This window comes from Bombina bombina, chromosome 7, assembly GCF_027579735.1.
Source record: "Bombina bombina isolate aBomBom1 chromosome 7, aBomBom1.pri, whole genome shotgun sequence".
Taxonomy (NCBI): domain Eukaryota; kingdom Metazoa; phylum Chordata; class Amphibia; order Anura; family Bombinatoridae; genus Bombina; species Bombina bombina.
Window position 1 is genome coordinate 428,372,114 of NC_069505.1, and position 23,375 is coordinate 428,395,488.

The following is a 23,375-nucleotide window of genomic DNA, read 5'->3' on the forward strand; positions in this document are numbered from 1 at the left end:
TGAGCTTGTAGGTATAATCAGATCTCATTACTGTATCACATTGTGCAAATATACCTGCTTCTTTATCTTATATCTGTCCTTAAAACAATCACCAGTACTTTGAGAGAACAATGGAAAATCAACATTTTATTACCTTATCTCTGCTATATCGCACTGGGAGTGTAATTTCTTCTGCTGGCTGTGTTTACAAAGCTTATCTATAGCTGGTACGCGCGGCCACAAACTTTCAGAATAGGTGGGGATACCACATGCTAAATTAACAATTTCAAATGCCAATATAAGGGTAAAGGAGCTACTTGTAAACAATTTAATACACTCTAGCAGGTAAAGTGGATCATTTGGAACAAATTAAAGGGGAGAAAATTTTTGAGTAAACTGTCCCTTTAAATGTATATTTGTGCAGTCGAGATTAAATTATCACAGATGACCAGAACAGCGCTGATGTGCATGCCAATATATAAAAGGATAATAAGTTATGAAAATATGAAAAGCATTTAGTACTCTGAATGAGGAACGTTATTTAAAACCAACTATTTTTACTTATCCCTGGAGTAAAAAAAAGAAGAAAAAAAAGACAGACAGGTTTTGTGCATTTTCAACTTTTATTTATATGTACAAAATTAGTCAGATAGTATCAAAGCCACAAATCCGGACTTGTGGAATTTGTATAAATCCTCGAAATGACAGGCCTATCAAATATCTGAAGATCTGTGAATGCAACTTATTTTTCTCCTGAGTGTGTAAGGATGGGGGTCATGAAATATACAAGAACATGGACAGAGTGCAGGACAAAAGTAACACTGAGCTTCAGAATCAAAAATCATGATGCTACTTTAAATACATAGCAACCTAAGTGATATAAAAAAAAAATATATACATGGAGATTTAGAAGGGCCAATCTCTCTCCTACAAGTTGAGACATCAAAATGGTATTATAAAGACACCATTGGCCAAAGAAGCACAAACTATGGCTTCTAATGAAAAGCAAAGTAAAATTTGGCATAAAGGAAACAAAGCATCTAACTATGAATACTGTGTAATTAAAAATTTAAAAGGCAGGACAAAAAAAAAAAAAAATGTATTTAGTTACCTACCTGGAACATCTCACTGGACAAAAAATAAAAAAAAAAAAAAAAAAAGTTTCAAATGAAAATGAGTCTTCCAAATATGTAAAAAAAAAAAAAAAAAAAAAAAGTCACGTTTGGGTTGCAAAAATAAAAATAAAATTACAAAACAATCAGTAAAAATTCTATAAACAAAAAATTCAAGACACATTGAAATGGGTTTGCCTTTCAGATGCCATGTACAGACTACTAGTCACTGCCCTTAAGACCTTAGCAGGCTTATAAGAAGCAGAGATCTTATAAACTTTTTCTTTCTTTCTTTTGGTAGCCTTGTTTTATAAGTTACACAATTTCTTTAGATGCATTATAAAATGGAAGATGAAAGGTTTGGTGGGGGAAAAGGGTAGATAAAAACTATTTTACAGAACACTGGAACGTTAACCCCAGTGAAGGGATTTTACTTGCGAGAAGCAGGGGGTGGGGGTGGAGGAGGTGGGTACTGGTAGTTGGTGGGCTGACCCATATAGTTCAGTAAACTGTTGGCAGCAGGCGGTGCAAATGGTTGCGACATCAGCGGCTGTGGAGCCTGGCCATATGTAGCTGCACCATAGTTCCCTGTTGTCGCTGCATTGAAGTTTCCCTGACCGTAGCCATATTGATTTGATTGAAAGTTGGTGTTTTGGTTTGAGTAATTGTAGTTCTGTCGATTTTGGCCCCTACCCGATCCATTACTAGTCATTCCACTATCCCGTGCATTTCCCCTGCCATTCCTCCTGCCACCATCTTTGCCACCACGCAACCTCCTGTTACATTCGTCTTGGTACATCATATTGGGGTTGTTAGCAGTTTGGACGGTGCGGTATCTGGAGCGGCCAACTAGCAGAAAAATAAATTGAGTTAGCAACTACAAACATCAGAATAAAAAAATAAAAAAAAAAGAAGTTTAGCAAAAAACAAAATTATGCTTACCAGATAAATTTAATTTCCATCTGTATGAAGAGAGTCCATGGCTTAATTCATTACTTGTGGGAATACAGAACCTGGCCATTAGGAGGAGGCAAAGACACACAAGCCAAAGGATTAAATACCTCCCCCACCCCCAGTCATTCTGCTGAGGGAACAAGTAACAGTAGAAGAAATATCAGGGTATAAATGGTGCCAAAACAAAAGAACTTCAGGTCCGCCCAATGGAGAACCGGGTGGGGGCCGTGGACTCTCCTCATACAGATGGAAATTAAATTATCAGGTAAGCATAATTTAGGTTTTCTATCTTAATATGATGAGAGTACACTGCTTCATTCATTACTTGTGGGAAATATTCAAGCTTTAGGAGGACACTGAATGAAAAAAACAGGAGGGTAAAAGAGACGGACCCTATTCTGAGGGCACCACAGCCTGCAAGACCTTTCTCCCAAAAGCTGCTTCCGCCAAAGTAAACACATCAAATTTGTAAAACTTTAAAAAAGTATGTAAGGAGGACCAGGTAGCCGCCTTACAAATCTGCTCCATGGAGGCCTCATTCTTTAAGGCCCAAGAAGAAGCCACAGCTCTAGTTGAGTGAGACGTAATCCTCTGAGGAGGCTTATGTCCCGCTGTCTCATAAGCCAAGCGAATCATGCTCATCAGTCAAAAAGATAGGTAAGTGGAAGAAGCCTTCTGCCCTTTGTGCTTCCCCAAATAGACAAAGCAAGTTGAAGTCTGTCTGAAATCCTTTGTAGCCACATCCAAATTATGACGTAACCGTTCCTTTGAAGAAGAGTTAGGGCACAACGAAGGAACTACAATCTCCGATTGATGTTGCAATCAGACAAAACCTTAGGGAGAAATCCCATCCCAGTGTGAAGGACAGCCTTAATCGGCATGAAAAACAAGGTAAGGAGGCTCACATTGCAAGGCCGCCAACTCAGAGACTGTGTGCCGAAGCAATAGCCAGTAGAAAAAGAACCTTCAAAGACAGTAATTTAATGTCAAGAGAATGCATAGGCTCAAATGGAGCCCTCTGCAAAACCTTAAAGGGATAGTAAACCCAAAAATTATTTTCAATTTTTTAAAAACTTCTTTATATAATAAAGCAGTTTGTAATTGGTACCTTTGTACAGTTACCTTTCCATTTCTTGTAATTTTAATTGAAAGATTAATTCTGTGCCAAACCCATTTTCTGCCCATTATTATGGAGCCTGTTATGTTCTACCTAGGTAGAAACATCATGGCGGCCCGCATGCGCAATTCAACTATTTGTATTGACAACGCATGCGCAGACTCGCTCCCTGTCTCCAGCAGCGCTTTCAGCTGTCTACTGAGAGGAGGCATTAGCATAAGTTCTCACCGGCTAATTCGTATACTAGAGCTGCATCTGTAGCCAAGTCACAGAAACCGGCATCAACAGACTCACTGAGAATCATTCCTGAGCATCGCTTGGAGGGGCAGCTTCACACAGGCAGTGGAGGAAACATTTAGGAGAGCAGCGTGTAGGTTACAATTCTTCCCTGCCTGTGATTTAGTGCATCTGTGCTTCAGACATGGAATACAGCGGTGAGTATGAGTGCTCTGTTTATTTAAGCTTTCGGGCTCATATCCCCCTCCCTCTTGCTGTGTTTGTTTTCATGTGTAATTGGAGCCCTCACTAATCAAGCAAACAGCAATAGAGAGGGGGAGAGAAACCGGACAGTTTAAATAAACAGAGCTTTCACACTGCCGGACAGTTTAAATAAACAGAGCTTTCACACTGCCATGTCTGAAATAGACGCACTAAATCACAGGCAGGGAAGAATTGTACTCTGCTCTCGCTAGTGCATGGCTGAACTGGGACAAAAACAGTTGTATCTTGCATAGCTCCCAGCTAAGGTTATTTTATTCCCTGTCTCCTCATATTTGCCTGTGTGAAGCTGTCCCTCCATGCCATACTTATATCTCTGATACTCATGAATAGGCAGTGTGAACAGCTGTACATTAATATTGAGACTGAGCATGCAATGTTGACTGAATGCAATATTGAAATTAAGGGGCCCAGCCGCTTCACCATTAGATGGGGGGCGGATACTGGATTTGCATGAGCCATGCCTCATTTTATGGGCGGTCTTTACCATTCATTTTATGAAATTTTAATCTTTAAAAATAAGGTATGTAAAAGCTTCATTTAAAAAGAAAAAAAACAAAAAAAAAAAAAAACCCTTTCATTTAATGGCATTTATAATAGTCATTATAATAATAATAGTTTAATTAGGTTCAAATAGGAATCAATTTCTAACCCTTTAAGAACTAAATTCAAACTCCAAGGAGAAGCAGACTGCCTAAATACAGGCCTGATCCTGGACAGAGCCTGAAAAAAAAAAAACAAAAAAAAAAACTGTATACCAGGAAGCTCAGTGAGCTTCTGGTGTAACAATACAGATAGACCCTAAATCTGTCCCTTTAAGGAACTGGCGGCAAGTCCCTTCTCCAAACCGTCCTGGAGGAAGGAAAGGATTCTGGAAACCCAGACCTTATGCCAGGGATACCCACGAGTCTCGCACCAGAATAAGTAGGTCCTCCACACCTTCCTGTCTTGAATGAGTATCAATCACCCTCTCAGAAAAACCTCTCTTATCTAGGACTAAGCCTTCAATCTCCACGCAGTCAGTCTCAGAGAATCTAGATTTTGATGCACAAAGGGGCCATGTACTAGCACATCTCTGCGACAGGGCAACCTCCATGAAGGAGACGACATCCCCACCAGATCCGCAAACCACATCCTCCACGGCCACAACGGAGCAGTCAGAATAGTTAATGTTTGCTCCTGCTTGATGCCACTACTCGATGGTAGAAGTGGTAACGGTGGAAATATGTAGGTATATCTGCCTGCGGATCCCTGGACCGCGCCCTGTATCTGTGTAGCTTGAAAAAACTTGAAGTGATCCTTGTGTATTGGCACATAAAGTAAGCGTCCAAGTCTATCGTAGTCATGAACTGTCCCTCTTGAACCAAGGGCAGAATAGACCTTATTGTCTCCATCTTAAACGATGGGACCGACAAACTTGTTTAAAACACTTAAGGTCTAGAATCGGGCGAAACGTACCCCTCTTTGGGACCATGAAAAGGTTTGAATAGTACCCTAGACATCTTTCTGCTAGAGGTACTGGTACAATTACTCCTAGAGAGGAGAGATTCTTCACGCACTATAGAAAAGGCCTCTATTTTCTATGGTTTTGACAATAGATTTGAAAATAGGAATCTTCCCCTGGGAGGGTGAGATTTGAAATCTATCCTGTAAACCTATGCAATGACCTCCAGACCCCAAGGGCCCTGTACGTTTCTCATCCAAGCCTCCGCGAAAAGATAGTCTGCCTAAGAGATCCAGAGACAGATCGGGGGCCGCCCCTTGGTCAGCAAAGTCCTGCGGCCACAGTGCCCCTCCCGCAGGAGGATTCATAGTGCACTGGGGAGATGCATGTGTAATCGGAGATGATTCTAGGGAACGCAACTCGCGGGAAGGAGACCCCTCAGAGGTGGACGGCTCAGTGGTACTAAACATCTTGTTTCTTTTAGATATCACTATTTTATCAAGGCATGTGGAACATAGTTGAGCAGGTGGGTATACCGTAGCCGCCTCACAATAAACACAGGCATTAGGATTTGGGCAAAGAGGCAGTACCCTCTAACGCATCAGAGTCCTCCATAGCTTGCGCCTTTAATATGGACTATAGAAAAAATAAATGGCACCTTTATACCCTAATGGCCGGGACACTCACCACCTCTTATGACCCAAGCCCACAGAGAAACCGCTTTTTCCTGCAACCAACGGTCAGGAAAAAAAAGAATGAGGCCGTACCCGGTCACATGGAGTGCCTTACAGGACCGCCCCTGCAGCCGTGAAAAAGCGAGCCAAACTTAACAGGCTGCGCAGTTAATCAAAATGAAAGTACCTGACTATTCACACATTGCCAGAGCCACATCTCACGTGTCGCAGCAAAAAAAAAAACACAATAATCGAGTATTAATCCCTCCTGTTCAATAATCCCCTTCCGGAGATATTAACCCTTGATTCTATACAGATAAAGGAGCCACATTGTGACCCTGCCTTCTTATTTCGTTATCATACATGCATAAAAAAATTAAACTATTTTAACAGAATCTATGCCGTGGAACAGGAACACGGCCTCCCAAGTTTGACAATGTTGTAGCTGCACTCCTGACACGGACTTAAGTTGTAGAAAGCAAGCAGTAAAACTCGTCAACACTGATTAAAGTGAAGGTAAAGTTTCTTCCGTTTGTTTTTTTTTAAATATTTTTTTATAGCTTTATCAATATATAAAACTCCCTACCGTTATGATGCCCGACTCCTCCCAACTACTATTTCCTGCTTTCCTTGTCGGACGTATAGAGTGGTCCCACCTGCTTTCTACATCTGTCTAAAGTGCATTCACGAGGCTCAGTGAAACTGCGCATGCATCAATCGGCAATTTGTTGATAGGACAAATTGTGCAGACAAACTCTTTATAATCAATATTTCCCATAACACTGTCATCTAAGGGGCGAGTTGATCACAGAATCCTCAACTCACCACCGGGATTCCATAAAAGCAGATAAACCAAAATCACACTCAGACATCATGCGGAACCATACAATTAGTAAACACCTCGGAACGCTGCACGATTCAACATTGGGGCCACCATAAGTTACAGCTTCTAAATAACCTAGTGTGTTGTCCCGTATTAGAGGCGGCCGTAAGAACTATATCTTGTAATATGGGAATCCAGATCTAAAAGGAGCATGCATGTGCGAAACGGGAGCGTGCGTGTACCCAGATGAAGAAATAAAGAGTAACGCATGGGCATATCATCCAGTCGGCAGATGACGTGCAGTGACGTCCGCCTAATGGACAGAATTTCAAGCGGCTGATAGAAAAACGTGATCAAGAGCAAAAAAAAAAAAATGGGGTTGATTTTGCGGAGCTGAAAACAGTGAGTTAAATGGCGATTTTTTCCCAATAATTTTTAAAATAAATCATGAATGAAAGTCATTAATTTTGATCTAAGATTAATATTTGAGATAGACATCAAGGTAACTTTACCTTCACTTTAAGGAGCGGTTAATACGAGTCTGGATGGTTTCGCAGAAAGATTCTCCCTGCATCTTCAAACCCTAACATTTGTCAATGCTCTCACTGAGAGGCTGACAAGACTACTTATAACTCGTCCCATTCCGAAGAGTACTACCCTCCATAAGAGACTACTCCGAATCTTCCGACACTTCTCTGCCATCCTCCTATGACAAAAGACAAAGAATGACTGGGAGAGGTATTTAAGCCTTTGGCTGGGGTGTCTTTGCCTCCTCCTGGTGGCCAGGTTCTGTATCCCAGCAAGTAATGAATAAAGCCATGGACTCTCCTCATATTAAGATGGAAATTTAACTTTATAAGCTATCACCCTCTCCCATATTCTTCTCCCCTTGTTAACTTACCTCCTCCGCTACCACGGTGGTCCACCAGCTGCATGAGCTTGGGATTGATGGTCTGATTTGCTTCTTGTAGCACCTTAACCAGCTCACGGGCTTGTTTGATATTGCCAGGAGTGAAGAAGGTGTAAGCTGTACCCTTGTTAGTACTACGGGCTGTACGACCTATGCGATGCACATAGTCCTCAGAGCTATTCGGATAGTCGTAGTTAATGACAAACTTGATGTCTTCCACATCTGGAAATCGTGGGAGGTGTGGGGGGAGTGGGGTTGATGTGTGGGACCAACAATAAGTGAGAGAAAGAAACAAGTTAGTGTCTGCAGAAAAATTAAGCGGCTGAAAAAAGAAAAAACAAAAAGTTACTACTTATACTAACCTGCGCTAACCTTTTCCCCCTAAGACATACTTACTGTATTGCCTTCTCTGTGCAATAGGCTAAACAATGTTCTATGCATAACACTATACTACATACTAGCCAAGTTTATTTTCCTCAGTTGACTAAGCAGGAGGCCTTCCTTAAAGTCAACTTAAAAGTTTTTATGGTTTAAAAATTTTTTTTTTTTAAAAATTGATAATACCTTTATTACCCATTCCTCAGTTTTGTACAGAAAACATGGTTATATTTTAATACACTTTTTTTTTACCTCTGTGAGTACCTTGTATCTAAGCATCTTCTGATTGCCCCCTGCCCACATGACTATCTATTGACTTGCATTTAGATTGTAAGTTCCCTTAAGGTCCTTAATTCCTCCTGTATGTATTTGTAAAATGTCTCGTCTCTTACAAGTTTTATAACTGTTTTATTTAAATAAATTGTACCCACGGACAGCGCTGCAGAATATGTTGGCGCTTTTTAAAATAAAGTAAAATAATTTAAGCCAATTAGTGCTGTGTTACAATCCACAAGCGTCAGCACATTATCTATATGGCTCACATGAACTAGCTTCGCCTGATGTGAAAAGCAAATACAAAAAGGAAATTTATGCTTACCTGATAAATTTGTTTCTTTTACGATATGACGAGTCGACTTATTTCATCATTACTTATGGGATATTGCCTCCTGGTCAGCAGGAGGCGGCAAAGATCACCACAGCAGAGCTGTATATATAGCTCCTCCCTTCCCTCCCACTCCAGTCATTCGACCGAAGTTAGGAAGAGAAAGGAAAAGGTGACAATTTATCAGGTAAGCATAAATTTCCTTTTCTTTTACAAGATGTGACGAGTCCACGGATTTCATCCTTACTTATGGGATACAATACCAAAGCTATAGGACACGAATGGAAGGGAGGGACAAGACAGGAACCTAAACGGAAAGCACCACTGCTTGAAGAACCTCTCTCACAAAAACAGCCTCGGACGAGGCAAAAGTATCAAATTTGTGAAATTTGGAAAAAATGTGAAAAGAAGACCAAGTGGCAGTCTTGCAAATCTGTTCAACAGAAGCATCAATTATAAATGCCCATGAGGAAGCCACAGCCCTATAAGAATGAGCCGTAAGTCTTTCAGGATGCTGCTGTCCAACAGTCTCATATGCAAAACGGATGATACTCCTCACCCAAAAAGAAAGGAGGTAGCCGTAGCTTTCTGACCCCTACATCTTCCAGAAAAAAAAACAAATGAAGATGATTGACGAAATTCTGTAGTCGTCTGCAAGTAAAACTTCAGGGCACGGACCACGTCCAAGTTATGTAAATCAGACATTCCTTTCGAGAAGATGGATTAGGACACAATGAAGGAACAATACCTTCCTGATTAATATTCTTGTTGGAAATAACCTTAGGAAAAAAAAAAACAGGTTTGGTACGTAACACTACCTTATCGGAACGAAAAATAAGGTAAGGAGAAACACATTGTAATGCCAAAAATAAAACTTTCCAAGATAATAATGTTATATCTATGGAATGCATAGGTTCAAACGGAATCCATTGAAGAACCTTGAGAACTAAATTCAAACTCCAAGGAGGAGCAATAGGTCTAAACACAGGCCTGATTCAGTCAGAGCCTGACAAAAAGACTGAAAATCTGGAAAATCTGCCAGACGTGCAGCAAAAAGGATAAAGCAGAAATCTGTCCCTTTAAGGAACTTGCTGATAATCCTGTCTCCAATCCCTCTTGGAGAAAACAAAAATCCTAGGAATCCTAAGCTTACTCCATGAGTAGTCTCCTTGGATTCACACCAATAAAGATATTTACGCCATATCTTATGGTAAATCTTACCAGCATACGTGCCTGGATCAAGGTATCAATGACCGAATCAGAAAACCCTTGTTTAGAGAAAATCAAGCGTTCAATCTCGAAAGTCAGCTGCAGAGAAACTAGGTTCGGCCGATGGAAGGGTCCCTGAATGAGAAGGTCCTGCCTCAATGGGAGCTACCACAGTGGCAGAGAGGACATGTCTACCAGATCGGCATACCAAGTCCTGCGAGGCCACGCAGGATCAATGAAGCCCTCTCCTGTTTGATCCGAGCAATCAACCGGGGAAGGAGAGCAAACAGTGGAAACACATAAGCTAGGTTGGACGACCAAGGCACTGCCAAGGCATCTATAAGTTCGGCCTGATGATCCCTGGATCCGTATCTCGGGAGCTTGGCATTCTGACGAAATGCCATAAGATCTAGCTCCTGACTGCCCCATCTGAGAATCAGGGTGGCAAAGACCTCTGAGATGGAGTTCCCATTCCCCCGGATGAAACGTCTGTCTGTTTAAAGCATCCGCTTCCCAGTGTCCACTCCTGGGATGTAGATTGCAGACAGATAAGAATGAGTCTCCGCCCACCAAATTATCTTAGATACTATTGTCATCGCTAAGGAACTCCTTGTTCCTCCCTGATGATTGATGTAAGTCACAGTCGTGAAGATGTCCTACCGAAATCTGATGAATTTGGCCGAAGCCAACTGAGGCCAAGACTGAAGCGCATTGAATATTACCCTCAATTCCAGAATATTGATTGGAAGTAGAGACTCCGACCGAGTCCACACACCCTGAGCCCTCAGGAAGTTCCAAACTGCACCCCATCCTATCAGGCTTTTTTCTTGTAGAAAATCAAACTACACCTTCTAAAACCAGGTGACAGAGGCTGGATTCAAACTGCTGGCCTTCCATCAGGCAGGCTGTTTGCTTACCCACTAAGTCACCGGGGAATTCGATCCCTTGTTAGAATATAAAGCTGAATTCAGTCCTGGATCTTATCCATGGAAAATACTCAAGTCTGCAACCCTTGGACTGCTACATACCTTAGCCACAGTGACTTAGCATGCTGAGCTATCTTTTAAGGCTCTGTGAGCTGGTTAACACTCGCCATTGCATGAATCGGGTTGCAAATCGTGGTTAATCCCCCGTAAGGGTCCCAAGGCGCTGCTCATTGTATCAACCTCAGAAGGATGAAAGGCTGAGAGAACCTCGCCAGGGATGACGAATAGTCTCAAACAATGTTTCCAACCAGTATACCATCACACCTGTGACAGTAGTCAAGAACACCGATGGTTGTGTAAACCCTGGTGTGTGCTTCCTTACAAAATTCTTCAGAGGACTAACCTCTAAGGGTATTTGACTAAGGACGTGAAGCCATACAGCTGATACAGCGTCATGAGAAAACAATCTCGCAAAAATTGGAAATGCCTATTATTTTACCGTATGTAAAAATATAGGATGCGTCCCAACCCCTGAATGGAGTATGAAGGGAGCAGGGCACAAGCTGTGAACCATACAACTTCGATGGAAGCTATAGGAGAATATTGTGGCCATAGACGAACTTCCAAACCACAATCGCCGTAGAAGGGTCTATGAAATATAGGCACTACCCAAGTATCATTCCAACTGAAAATGAGATTCTCAGTAACATGGAAGAATCATATATCAAAACAATTCCTCTAGTCCTGCCGTAGTACGGAATAAAGGACCAATTGGAGGACATTGTGAATATACTCCCAAACAGCAATCGCCGTAGGAGGAGTTAAATCCAAAATCATAAAATCTTTTCACATAGAAAGCAATACTGTGCCCCTAATGGAAAAGAAATTCTATACATGTGATTTGGGTCATTCATTTATGAGAAAGTACACAGTATAAAATGCTACTGTCTCTTTAAATCTTAAAATTAACCCATTATCGTGCGTTTGTTAATTCATCCTTGTGGGCTGTAGGATGGTAATCAAACAGTTACAAGTCTGTTACTAAAATTTACACAGAAAAAAACGTTACCGTGACTTTAAATTTTACAGGAATATCTTAGTGTAAATAAACATCACCAAGTACACTGTAAGAAACCGCAGAGAACTGCCTGTGGTTCAAAATAAATCTGGGCACCATAGTATCAACTTGTGACATGTAGAAAAAGAACAGTACTGTTTCTTTAAAATTTAAAAGAAGATTCTGTTATGTGCTGTTGTAGGTAACTGAACTGCAAATTAAAGATCACAGAGAAAAATTTCACCATGTGTGTATTGTGCTTTGTAGACTGACATGCAAGTAGCAAACACACAGTACCGGACCTGCTTAACCTTAATGTTACAAAGGTACTCAAGCGTCCATAAGAGTTTAGCAAATAGAGGTTACCCCCAAGGCAGAACATACAGTGGTCTGAGATGTCATCGCAGAAAATGCAGCATGTCTGCAGAAAGAACAGGACACAAACAGGAACTATTAGCGATTTAACTTTTTAGCGCTGCTCCACATCAGGCTGTTCTCTTCAGAGCTGTTCTCTAACTTCACTGTGTAAGTTTTCCTTATCACAGTTCCTCCAGAGCAACGTGCTGTTTGAAGTGAACAGTCAAATATGCAGTAGCGCTGCACAGTAGTAGTGCATTAATGGACTGGCTCTCAGATTGTTTCAAGCCCGTCCCCTAGCCTTTCACAGTCTGCAAAGCTGTTTTTTCTGAATGTAAAATGTTCGTATGAGCAATGCACCTCTTTTAGAGTATGTCTGCAGATAATTTGCAATGCAATTTCAACTACTGCACTATATTATAAAACTTTAAATATTGCTTTATTCTCCAGTTAATTAACACATTACAATTGAACTGGTGCTTTAGTGTAACTGCCTAATTTAAAATTGAAATTTAAAAATGACCTGCAGAAATTTTTTAACTAATAAAATCTCATCGCAGAAAGTGAAAAAAAGTTCTGCCTCTGAGGAGGTTACCAACACATCTGTCATGACGTTTATATATGTCTAGCACTAATCGCCACTAAGCTAAGGAAAATACTCTGCCCCACTAGCGGCTGTACTCATAAGTAATGAGCCAAGGAACCCATGCGTGCGAAGCTCCGCCCTTCGTGGGCGTAACAGTACCCCATCTCTCACACTCACTGTTACTGTGATCAGAGATGGAGTAAGGAGCTCAAAACGGCGGGAAGATAACTCTGCCCATCGTGGGCACCATCTTTCCCACTTACCCGGTAGCCATTAACAGCCATGGCGATCTGACACCGGAAACAAAACTCAAATAAACAACGTTTCTAATAACAATTATTGCTTGGCACTAGCGACTGAAATAAACAGCACTATGCACTCCTAAAGACTAGGTTTGAACCCCGGGAGTTCTCAGCACACACCCAATAGTCACAGTGTAGTCTGACCTGTCCCCTGCGTGGGAAGCAAACTCTTTAACCTTCTGACTTCCGACCAGAAATAAAAGCTATTCAACTCCCAGTAGGTATACATACTCCCCAGAGTCACTATAATATAGCTCTACCCATCCCAATAAGGAGCCTATTCATCTTAGCCCTGACATGGGATGGAAAAATTGCCGGGCGAAATGTAACACTGACTCCAGAGCCTGTACAACGTATCTCAGCCCATCACAATAAGGAGCCCATCTATAGCTTAGCCCTTGATATGTGAATGTATTAAAATAGTGCCCATTTTCTTCTGAGAGAATTTGCATCCCCAGAAATAATAAAGTTAGCACTTACCTGGAAAGCTGTGCGACAGCATGGTAATCCAGCATGTGTAAGAGGTCTCTCTCTCTCTCCCTCCCATAGCCCTGTGGAACAAGATAAGCCTGAGTTAAAAGTGCTTAGGCTATCTGTATTTAGGGCAGCAACATGTATAGGAGGCGCAGTGAGAATAAAATCCCACCAGTTCCTATTGCCTTAAAGCCACCAGATGCTTCTCTTTTTGCACTGAAGAGTCTAATCTGGTATAGGCTACACCCTAGCACAAAGCAGTACACAGAGGCACTACTTTAAAAATAAAATCTTGATTGAAGAAAACACCTCACTTTGCCAGCTCCTATCATACTAACACAGGCAAAGAGAATGACTGGAGTGGGAGGAAAGGGAGGAGCTATATATACACACATCTCTGCTGTGGTGCTATTTGCCTCCTCCTGCTGACCAGGAGGCGATATCCCATAAGGATGAAATCCGTGGACTCGTCATATCTTGTAAAAGAAAACGTGATCATGGCGCTGTCTCTAGGGACTGATGTAGATGTTTAAAGGTTATAAAGTATGATGTAAATGTTTTAAGGTTATAAAGTATGTTAATATAACCATGTTGGATGTGCAAAGCTGGGGAATGGGTAGTAAAGGCATTATCTATCTTTTTAAACAATAACTATTTTTGTGTTGACTGTCCCTTTAATACTGGCTTTTTTGCCTTCTCCCTATTAACTGTAAAATGGGGGGGGCGCTAAAACTAGCGAACTTCTTCACTGCTTACAGTGAGATTTAAAGAGGCATTAAACATGTATATTTGCTGGATTTACACATTTTAATAATCCTTAAAAAAATGGTAGCATTACTGAGGGACTTAGTTGGCTTTACACATTATTCCTGTAATCAGTGGTCCACCTTGAATCATCCATCTTTAAGGGCTTATCTATATGAGCACTTTGGGAATCTGGAGTCATCCTAACAAGTCTAATATTAAGCTCAAGATAAAAAATACATCTAAGTTTGCCTATTTCATTCTACAAAATGGCTAAGTTTCATAAAAACACTAGAACATTACAAAATATAGTAAAGGCAAATTTAAATACAGAATAAATGAAGATAAATGAAGACTTAGTGGGGTTCGTCCTCCTGAGAGCTTGTGTCCGGACCGATGCACACTCCCTCTGCGAGGTGGGGGAACCAGCAGTCGCCAATCCCATCTTTGGCACTTGACGGTGTCACCACCTTCAACTGTGGGAACAGGACCACCGGGAGCATGCATCAGAGGTCCAGGCGCAGCAAGAGGTTCCAAAACGTGCACTGGAGTTGGCTAGATTCTTCTGTTGGGGTAGCCCCTTCTCCCAAGTCCAAGTCTGTTGCCAAGCAGCAGAAAACCTGTCAATGGGTGAAGAGTGACCCCCATCTCCAACATTAACCATCTGCTAACGTCAATACAGTTTAGATAAAGCTGCGTGGGTAAGGGGGAGACCCAAAGCACTCTATGCCCAGCTTTTTGAAAGCAGAGTAAATAAGGTGGCTTTTGAATAAATAGGTCTGTTTCTTATTACAGGAAGGTCACTGGAGGTTTCTCTCAATTCTGGGCAATTTAGAAAGGGCTGGAGGATCCATCAGTAACAGGAGCACACTAGATTTGAAGCAGCATTTAGGACTGGAATTCTGGTCAAATGGTATAAACTGTTACGCTAGAGTTGCTACTGGACCTAAAGTCTTAAAAGGCGCTCTTAAAAAGGAGGTCTATACCAGCGCCACTTGCGCACTATTGTACATTGCATTTTTTTCACTTTAGGGAAGAATGGGCTAAACCTTTGCCAAGTTTAAAACAGGATGTCTGAGAAGTCTGTTGAAATGCTGCAGTAGAGGCTACTATGTTTCAATAGCCAAGGGACTTCTCAAAGTCTTCCATGGCTTGGGACTCACATAGCTGCTCAGCAGATGGTATAATTGGAAACACAAGGGTCGTCTCCCTTCTAGAAAGGTGGTCCTATTCAACAAGGCTGAGCAAAACACCAACACAGACCAGCAGTCAAAGATGGGGAAGAGAGTAACCACATCTCTGTGTTTGGGGTGGAAAGCCCATTTATTTTGCACCCCGATGTAGAGAAGGGAACTTATGGGGCATGGAGTTGCAGACCCAAAAACTGCCTCTTCAGTACAAGACCTTTATGAGGGAAGAGTAAGAAGCCAGAACCCCTTTAGGAGGGCAGCTTCCAGTGTTTATTCCCTTCTACTTTCGTCAGGCTGCTGGCCCTGTACTGAGAGAGATCTGCAGCTTCTGTCAAAAAAACAAAACAAAAAAAAAATTTATAAGATTTAATATTGCAAAATAATTAAACAGCCTTTTATAATAATTCTCTACAGTGAACACAGAATTAACTTACCTGTCAGCGAACGCTTGCCGATTTATTGCAAATGGCCATGCACTGCTTACTTAGGGTAAAGGGCCATATGGGTCACCTTTACAGCATTTTTATGATTTACACACGGTGCCTACATATTGTAACCTGACTAGAGAAGCAAGATTTCCCTCTAATGAACCACCTTTCCAAGGGGGAGGAGACAAGGTTGTTTTGATAAAGTCTAAACTTGTTAAAGTTTAACCTTGTGCCACTGAGCCGATGGACTCACACCAGAGGAAGCCCTCAACCTAATTAGGTAAAGTTAAAAAAAAATGACATTTGCTTATAGCCAACCAACCCCATATCCTCCCACCAAATTAAACAAAAAATGGCGGATGAATTGGGAGTAACAAGAAACAGACAATCTTTTACCCAGGAAAGACAATGGACACGAGCTGAGGGTTGTGACAGTAAATACGGTCACCTACTAAATTTATGGACAGGGCAGTTGAAGTGATTAGGCTGAATCCCAGAAACAGCAAACTGACTAGACTAATGCAACAGAAGCAGCGAAACAAGCATTTTTAGCTCTCAGAAAAAAAACGGAAAAAAAAAAAAACCTGTAACAAGATCAAATAGTGCACAAACTCACTCCGTAAAAGTTAATAACCAAAAGTCTTACTAAAAAGCCCTTATCCCCCTGGTTGCTAAAGTGGGCTTGAAAACCAAAACCTCTCTGGCAGCCTAAGGGTTAAAAGTTTAGACCTGTTGGAATTTCTTTGTTTTCCAGAAAGGGGCATGCAAGAGAAGGAGTGAAACTACAAACCTAGACCCCGAGACGCAACATCTGTGGCAATGAGGATTGGAGCTTTCCCAGAGCGAAATTCTGCAAAACAAAGTTTGTAATTAACAACTCACTTAAGAGACACTAAAGTCAAAATTAAAACTGTTTCAGATGGAAGTTTTTTTTGGTTTTTTTTAATTGCATAATCTTAAATCTATTGCATTATCAAATGGTGTTTTTATATGCACCTACTGAATACAAGTGCAGAGTTTATATGAACCTGGTCTATAATATGAGCCTAATTTGCTGATGGCTGTCACAACACAGGGAGTTGTGAAAGGTTTACATTTGGCAGAAAAATAAATCAAATTCACTGCTTGTTTGAAACTATTTAAATTTGCTTTGCAAATTCAGGTCAGCAGTTGCCATCCCAGAGAACCAGGAAGCAATTCATTACACTTAAAGTGAAGGTAAACTTTGATGAATGAAAGCCCGTTTTAAAAAAAATACTATTAAAAAAACAGGGGCACTTTCATTCAAAGTTTAAAAAACAGCCGTTTCGATTAAAAAAAATTACCTTTGTTCTTTTCAGTCAGCGCAGCTTCCCCCACGCGAAGATCCTCTCTTCACACGTCAGCAATGACTAATCCGGCTTCCTCCAAACACGGCTTTCCCCCCCAGAGGAGTCATTGCCTGAGGCCATCCCGTGATTGGAGGAAGCTGGATTAGTCATTGCTAACATGTGAAGAGAGATCTCCGCGTGGGGGAAGATGCTCTGGCTGTGAAAAGGAGAGAGAGCTAAGTTTTTAATCAAAACGGCTGCTTTCTAAACTTTGATGAATGAAAGTGCCCCTGTTTTTAATAGTATTTTTAAAAACCAGGCTTTCATACATCAAAGTTTACCTTCACTTTAAGGTCTGAATTTACCTGCTACATGAGGTATTCTCTTTCTAAAACTAGTAGTCACTAAACCAGGGCTTTAAGCATGGTTCTGTATTCTGCTACAAATCTTGGTATGACTTGGCCCCTATATGCATGTCTGGTTTCCCAACATTCAAATAAATCTGCCATCACCACACAAACCCCAGGAAACCACAACTATACTTGAGTATCACAGTAACTCACCATTTAGCACCCAGTCACGCTCCTGCTGGCTTTTGTCACCATGGATACACATTGCCGGCCACCTTCATACATACAAAAACAATGTTAGCATGACAGCCGAAAAAGTAACTATATGAGCAAATCAGTGGTGTATCAACTCACCCATCACGTCTCATTCTGCGTGTTAGTTCATCACATCTTCGTTTGGTTTCTACAAAGATGATAGTTTTATTCTCTTTTTCCGCCATGATTTCCTCCATGAGCTGGATCAGCCTGAGAAGGGCAGAACATAAGACTTAGGTTTATGCAAACTATAGACACAAAACAGATTTGCTTTAGCTGTCAGCTACAGTTTAACAGGGGGAGTCAAAACAAGCAGAATTCTTCACACTGAAAAAGCTTAGGATGAGAGGGAAGCAGAAACTCATTACTCACTTGTGATCCTTTTCACTATCCTGGCACACATCTACAATCTGTAAAATGTTATGGTTGGCAGAAAGTTCCAAGTTTCCCACGTTAATTTGGACATAATCTCTCAAGAAGTCTTCTGCCAACTGCCGCACCTCCTTTGGCCATGTTGCACTCCACATGAGCGTCTGCCTGTCAGGCTGATAACACGACAATGTTAATCTGCTGCTGCTCTGAAACAAATGCTATTTTCCAGAGTAAGGAATAACTGAAGACTACAAGTGTCAACAGTAATTTACAGGTCAGATTAAAAATCTAATACACATCACACAACCCATAGAAAGATACAGGAATTAAGAAGAGTCTGCTTCAAAGGAAAAAAAAACAAAAAACCACATACCCTGATTTGATCAACAATCTTGCGAATTTGTGGCTCAAAGCCCATGTCCAGCATTCTGTCAGCCTCATCTAGCACTAGGTAAGTGCAGCGGCGTAGATTGGTCTTTCCAGCTTCAAGGAAGTCAATAAGTCGGCCTGGAGTGGCAATGCAGATCTCCACACCTTGAAGAGACAACACCAGTTAAATACACAATGCATTTGACCTTAATGTTTATGAATAGTTTAGAAATCTCAGTCTTGCACACAGTGAAGCATCAACTGAAATATATGGATTATTTGCAGCCTAAAAGGTGCACATTAAACACATTTTATAACCATAGTACGGAGGTTATTCCCTGCCTTCCTCTAGTAGTTACGGGCGCCACCAGACTGAAATCTAGATTTCACTGCATCCCAGTGTGATATGTGCAGAAACTCTAGTGTATAATGTCACTTTGAAGACAATTCTCAGTCAGTTCTCAGACAGGATTTACCAAAATCACCATCAATTCGTTAAGTAAATAACTAGATTAACACCCATTGAACTGTATTTGCTAAAATCAATATAAATCATGTTTATTATACAGAGGGGGGGGGGGGGGGCTCTAGTAGCACCAGTTTTACCTCTCTCTAGGTCTCTAATCTGTGGTCCTCTGGGTGCCCCTCCATAGATACAAGTGCTCTTAAGTCTTGAGGTCTTTCCATAGTCGTCAGCAACTTGCTGCACTTGCTGTGCCAGCTCTCTGGTTGGTGCCAGAACTAAACACTGTATATAAAAAAAGCATCAGTTTTAGCTTCACAAGTAGCACTATTCTCTATACCATAGATAAATTCTACACTAGTGTTTTACAGACCAAAAAGGTTTTGTTGCCAGCAACTTTAAAGTGACGGAGTTATCGAGTGTGTGTGAGGAGCAGCTGTCCGCAAGCCACACAATACTAAGCCAAAATCAAATATCTTGAAAAGTCACAACAAACTCTAAACTATATTGGAACTAAATTGGTAAATACATATAAAAACCATGTACAAGACTTAATAGAACCTATTTTAAATAATTATAAACCCATGCAAATAGGTTACATATACATACTATTGGCCCATCTCCTCGCTCCAGGTAAGGCTGATGGTTAATGTGCACCATGGCAGGCAGTAGATACTGAAAAAGAAAAAAGGTTGGTTATGTGTTTCCGTAGACAAGAATAATAAGTTTCCAAAAAAAGTGTGCAAAAACAAATGAAAAGTAAAATGTAATTACCGCCAGAGTTTTGCCAGATCCAGTCTGTGCAATGCCAACCATGTCCCGTCCGCTCAGTGCAAGAGGAAATCCCTGGCACTGGATGGGAGTGGGTTCCTTAAAACGTTGATCCAAAAGAACGTCTATGACATACTCTAAAATAAAGAGTAAAGCTTTCTTTAAAATCTTGATACAGGTTTTCCAAATTCTTCAACCACAGCTAAAAACAGCCATTTCAATTATATACATCTGTTTATTTCATCAGTCAACACCATTACCCTCCTTTTTAAAAACAGATTTCCTAAATCCTAAACAAAACCACAAAACGTGTAATTAATTAATATATATATATATATAAAATATATATAAAATATATATATATATATATATATATATAAAATATATATATATATATATAAAATATATATATATATATATATATAAAATATATAAAATATATATATATATATATATAAAATATATATATATATATATAAAAAATATATATATATATATATATAAAATATATATATATATAAAATATATATAAAATATATATATATATATATAAAATATATATATATATATATAAATATAAAATATATATATATATATAAATATAAAATATATATATATATATATAAAATATATATATATATAAAATATATATATATATAAAATATATATATATATAAAATATATATATATATAAAATATATATATATATATATATATATATATATATATAATTTTTTTTTTATCTCACAATAAAACATAGAAAGACTAGATAAACTTCTCCTGAATAAAATATGTATATGAATTATAATAACATTGAAGCAGACAAATTAAGCAATGACAACTCACGTGGGAAGTTTGCTTGATAAAATGTGTACACTGGTTTAGGACAAGTTGCCCCTCTAACAGTAATTTCCTTCTTTCGGCGTAATTCATCCACTTCATGCTGTAGATTGAATTCAGAAGATTAGGTAATTGTACCCAAATAAAGGAAAATGAACACCAACATTTTCATTATATGTAGTTTTAAACCTGCAATATACTTTCATTATGAACTTTGTACCTTTTTAAAGAAATTAAGGGATTTCCTACTCCAATTTTCTAACAATGTGAGCCACCATGTTAAAACTTAGGTTGTCCTTATTTAATCTTTTACTGGGCACAACTAGGGTCAGATAAAATGTGCAAACAAGGACTTGTGTTATATAGTAATGTTAGATGCTTCAAACCATGTTTAATATTTTAACATTGCTATATTCCCCACAGCCATTTTGTCAAAATTTGTGAGTCCCTGATTATCCTCAGCAGAAAAAATTAGATAAGGAAACCTAGGGCTTGACAAATGTATTCAAAACCTAAGAGCCATTAACGTTTTGTGACAGATTATACAATCATAAGATAAAACAAGCAGTGTATATTCATAGAGAAATATGTATATCACACGTGGAGATGCATTTCCCCCACACACACAAAGCCCTACTTTACACCTTTTTCCTACTTTTTAAATAATTTTTTTTTTAAAAATACATCTATATATTTAAGATAATATATAGAATGATTAAATCTAGCATTTACTTACGGTTTTTGCCCCTTCAATAGGAACAGTAAACAGTTAGCTATTTAAAGGGACATGTTATATAATTCTGCACATAGTGCAGAATTATATAACATTTAGGTGCTATAGCTATAAATGCATTTTTTACCTTTTAATATGTAAAAAATATGGCGCTTTTACAGACCCGCTCTCTGCTGAGCGGGTCTGTTATATTTAATCAGCGCATCGGGCCAGCTGTATAGTCACAGCCCGGCCCGACCGCGCCATAGCACTAAGTGCAGCTCGCTCCTGTGACAGGAGCGAGCTGCACTTAGTCTTATGGCGCGGTCGGGCCGGGCTGTGACTATACAGCTGGCCCGATGCGCTGACTAAATATAACAGACCCGCTCAGCAGAGAGCAGGTCTGTAAAAGCGCCATATTTTTAACAAATTAAAAGGTAAAAAATGCATTTATAGCTATAGCACCTAAATAATGTTATATAATTGTGCACTATGTGCAGAATTATATAACATTATTTTTAAGGTTTACTGTCCCTTTAATGAAAAGAAAAAAAAAAACAAAAAAAAAAAAAAAAAAAAAAAAAACTTTGCATTACATTGTCATTATTTTGCCCCCTTTTCATCTCTAATTTAGCTCTGAAAATTGAGCTTGCTTTTTTTTTTTTTAAATCTCCTGCTGACTTCTCAAGGCTTATCCTGATGCACATCTGCAAAGCAATATTATACTAATTTTATATCCGTGGCTAGTCTTGACTGTTGACTAAAGCCCAGATTGGCTCCTACAAAGTTCTGCTACTGAGAAACAACTGCAGTAAAACAATGTGAAAGCCTGAGTTTATACTGCTGCTGAGCAATCAGGTAGAAAATATAAGAAACTGAACAAAATATTAATATCAGCAAATACAAAAAGGTGTAATGGGGCAGCAATGGGACGAATTTGGGAGCCAACGTAACACGAATAAAGTCAGGTCTGATATTGCGGTTACTCCCTTTGTCTTAGTCAAGTATCACAAATAGCTATCAACCACCTCAGGCTGCTAGCACAAGAATGGTAATATTTGTGGTGTCAGCAAGCATTTACAGAATATCCAACAACTGCCCCGTTAGAACGGGCTCCCCAAACTTACTGGTGCCATGCGCGCCACCTCCGGGTGTTCAGAGTAAAAATTCTTCTCGAACTTTGGAAGCTCACTTAGGTCCCAGCGCTTTTTGCGAAGACGCTCTCCTGGGTTTCCAAATTTTGTAAAGCGGGCTCCCCCATGTCTAGAACGCAAGAGAAAATCCATGATAAAAATTAATATTTTTATTTTGCTATTTAAATATGGTGTTTGTGTCTTTATAGTTCTGAAAGGCATTCACTGCATACTGCCATGTGGGCTTTGTGCTTAGGAGCTACGGTGAGCATAGCTTGTGTAGACATTTTCTGCTACTCTCAACCAAAACAGCTTTAAAAGTGATATGAAACCCAAAGAATGTATCTTGTGATTCAGATAGAGAATACAATCAGTGCTGCCATCTAGTGTTCGTAGTGTTCCAGACACGTGCACGCTCCTGAATTTATGGATCTGCTTTTCAGTGAACAAAGAAAACTGGGTATTAGAAGTTGTTTAACCCCTTAACGACCAACGACGTATGGGGTACGTCCTGCAAAAAAAAAATGCAGTTAATGACCAAGGACGTACCCCATACGCTGTTGGTCTTTGAAAGCAGTGGAAGCGATCCTTATAGCTTCCAGCTGCTTTCATGTTATTGCAGTGATGCCTCAATATTGAGGCATCCTGCAATAACTGTTTTTAGCCATCCGATGCAGAGAGAGCCACTCTGTGGCCCTCTCTGCATCGGCTATCGATGGCCGTTAACGTTGGTGGGTGGGAGCTCATCCAGGGAAGCGGGTGGGCAGTAATTGGAGGAGGGGGGAGGGATCTAGTGCGGGTGCGTGCGCACGAGAGTCATGCATGCGCGTGCACGTTAGGTCTATGAAAACAGCATCAATATGCTGTAGATCTGGAGGGTGGGATTTTAAAATCAAGGCATCTGGGAGAGGGTGGGGGGTTGGATGTTGAGGGGAGGGGGCAGCTACACTACAGAAATAAATAAAATATTTAATAAAAAAAAAAAAAAAAAAATACATTATTATTTTTCAAACTGGGTACTGGCAGATCAGGGG

At 40.0% G+C, this 23,375-nt stretch overlaps 1 protein-coding gene across 3 annotated transcripts in view; it reads right to left on the reverse strand.

Annotated features, from left to right (window-relative positions):
* Positions 1-583: 583 nt before the first annotated feature.
* The window catches only part of DDX17 (DEAD-box helicase 17), a 38,375-nt gene continuing 15,583 nt past the window's right edge, over positions 584-23,375 (reverse strand). Inside the window, exons 2-13 of one of the 3 annotated variants that reach the window (XM_053721312.1) lie at positions 22,336-22,471; positions 20,503-20,599; positions 19,660-19,793; positions 19,495-19,560; positions 19,029-19,170; positions 18,427-18,587; positions 18,054-18,226; positions 17,781-17,891; positions 17,640-17,701; positions 16,557-16,616; positions 7,503-7,733; positions 584-1,940 (exon numbers count right to left, since the gene is read on the reverse strand). In XM_053721312.1, the coding sequence (XP_053577287.1) occupies positions 1,522-1,940; positions 7,503-7,733; positions 16,557-16,616; positions 17,640-17,701; positions 17,781-17,891; positions 18,054-18,226; positions 18,427-18,587; positions 19,029-19,170; positions 19,495-19,560; positions 19,660-19,793; positions 20,503-20,599; positions 22,336-22,471 (1,792 nt within the window). In that variant the 3' untranslated portion in view covers positions 584-1,521. Of the gene's footprint in view, positions 1,941-7,502; positions 7,734-14,479; positions 15,667-16,556; positions 16,617-17,639; positions 17,702-17,780; positions 17,892-18,053; positions 18,227-18,426; positions 18,588-19,028; positions 19,171-19,494; positions 19,561-19,659; positions 19,794-20,502; positions 20,600-22,335; positions 22,472-23,375 lie in introns of those variants that run through there. The other 2 variants (XR_008403254.1, XR_008403253.1) reach the window with 2 other exon arrangements.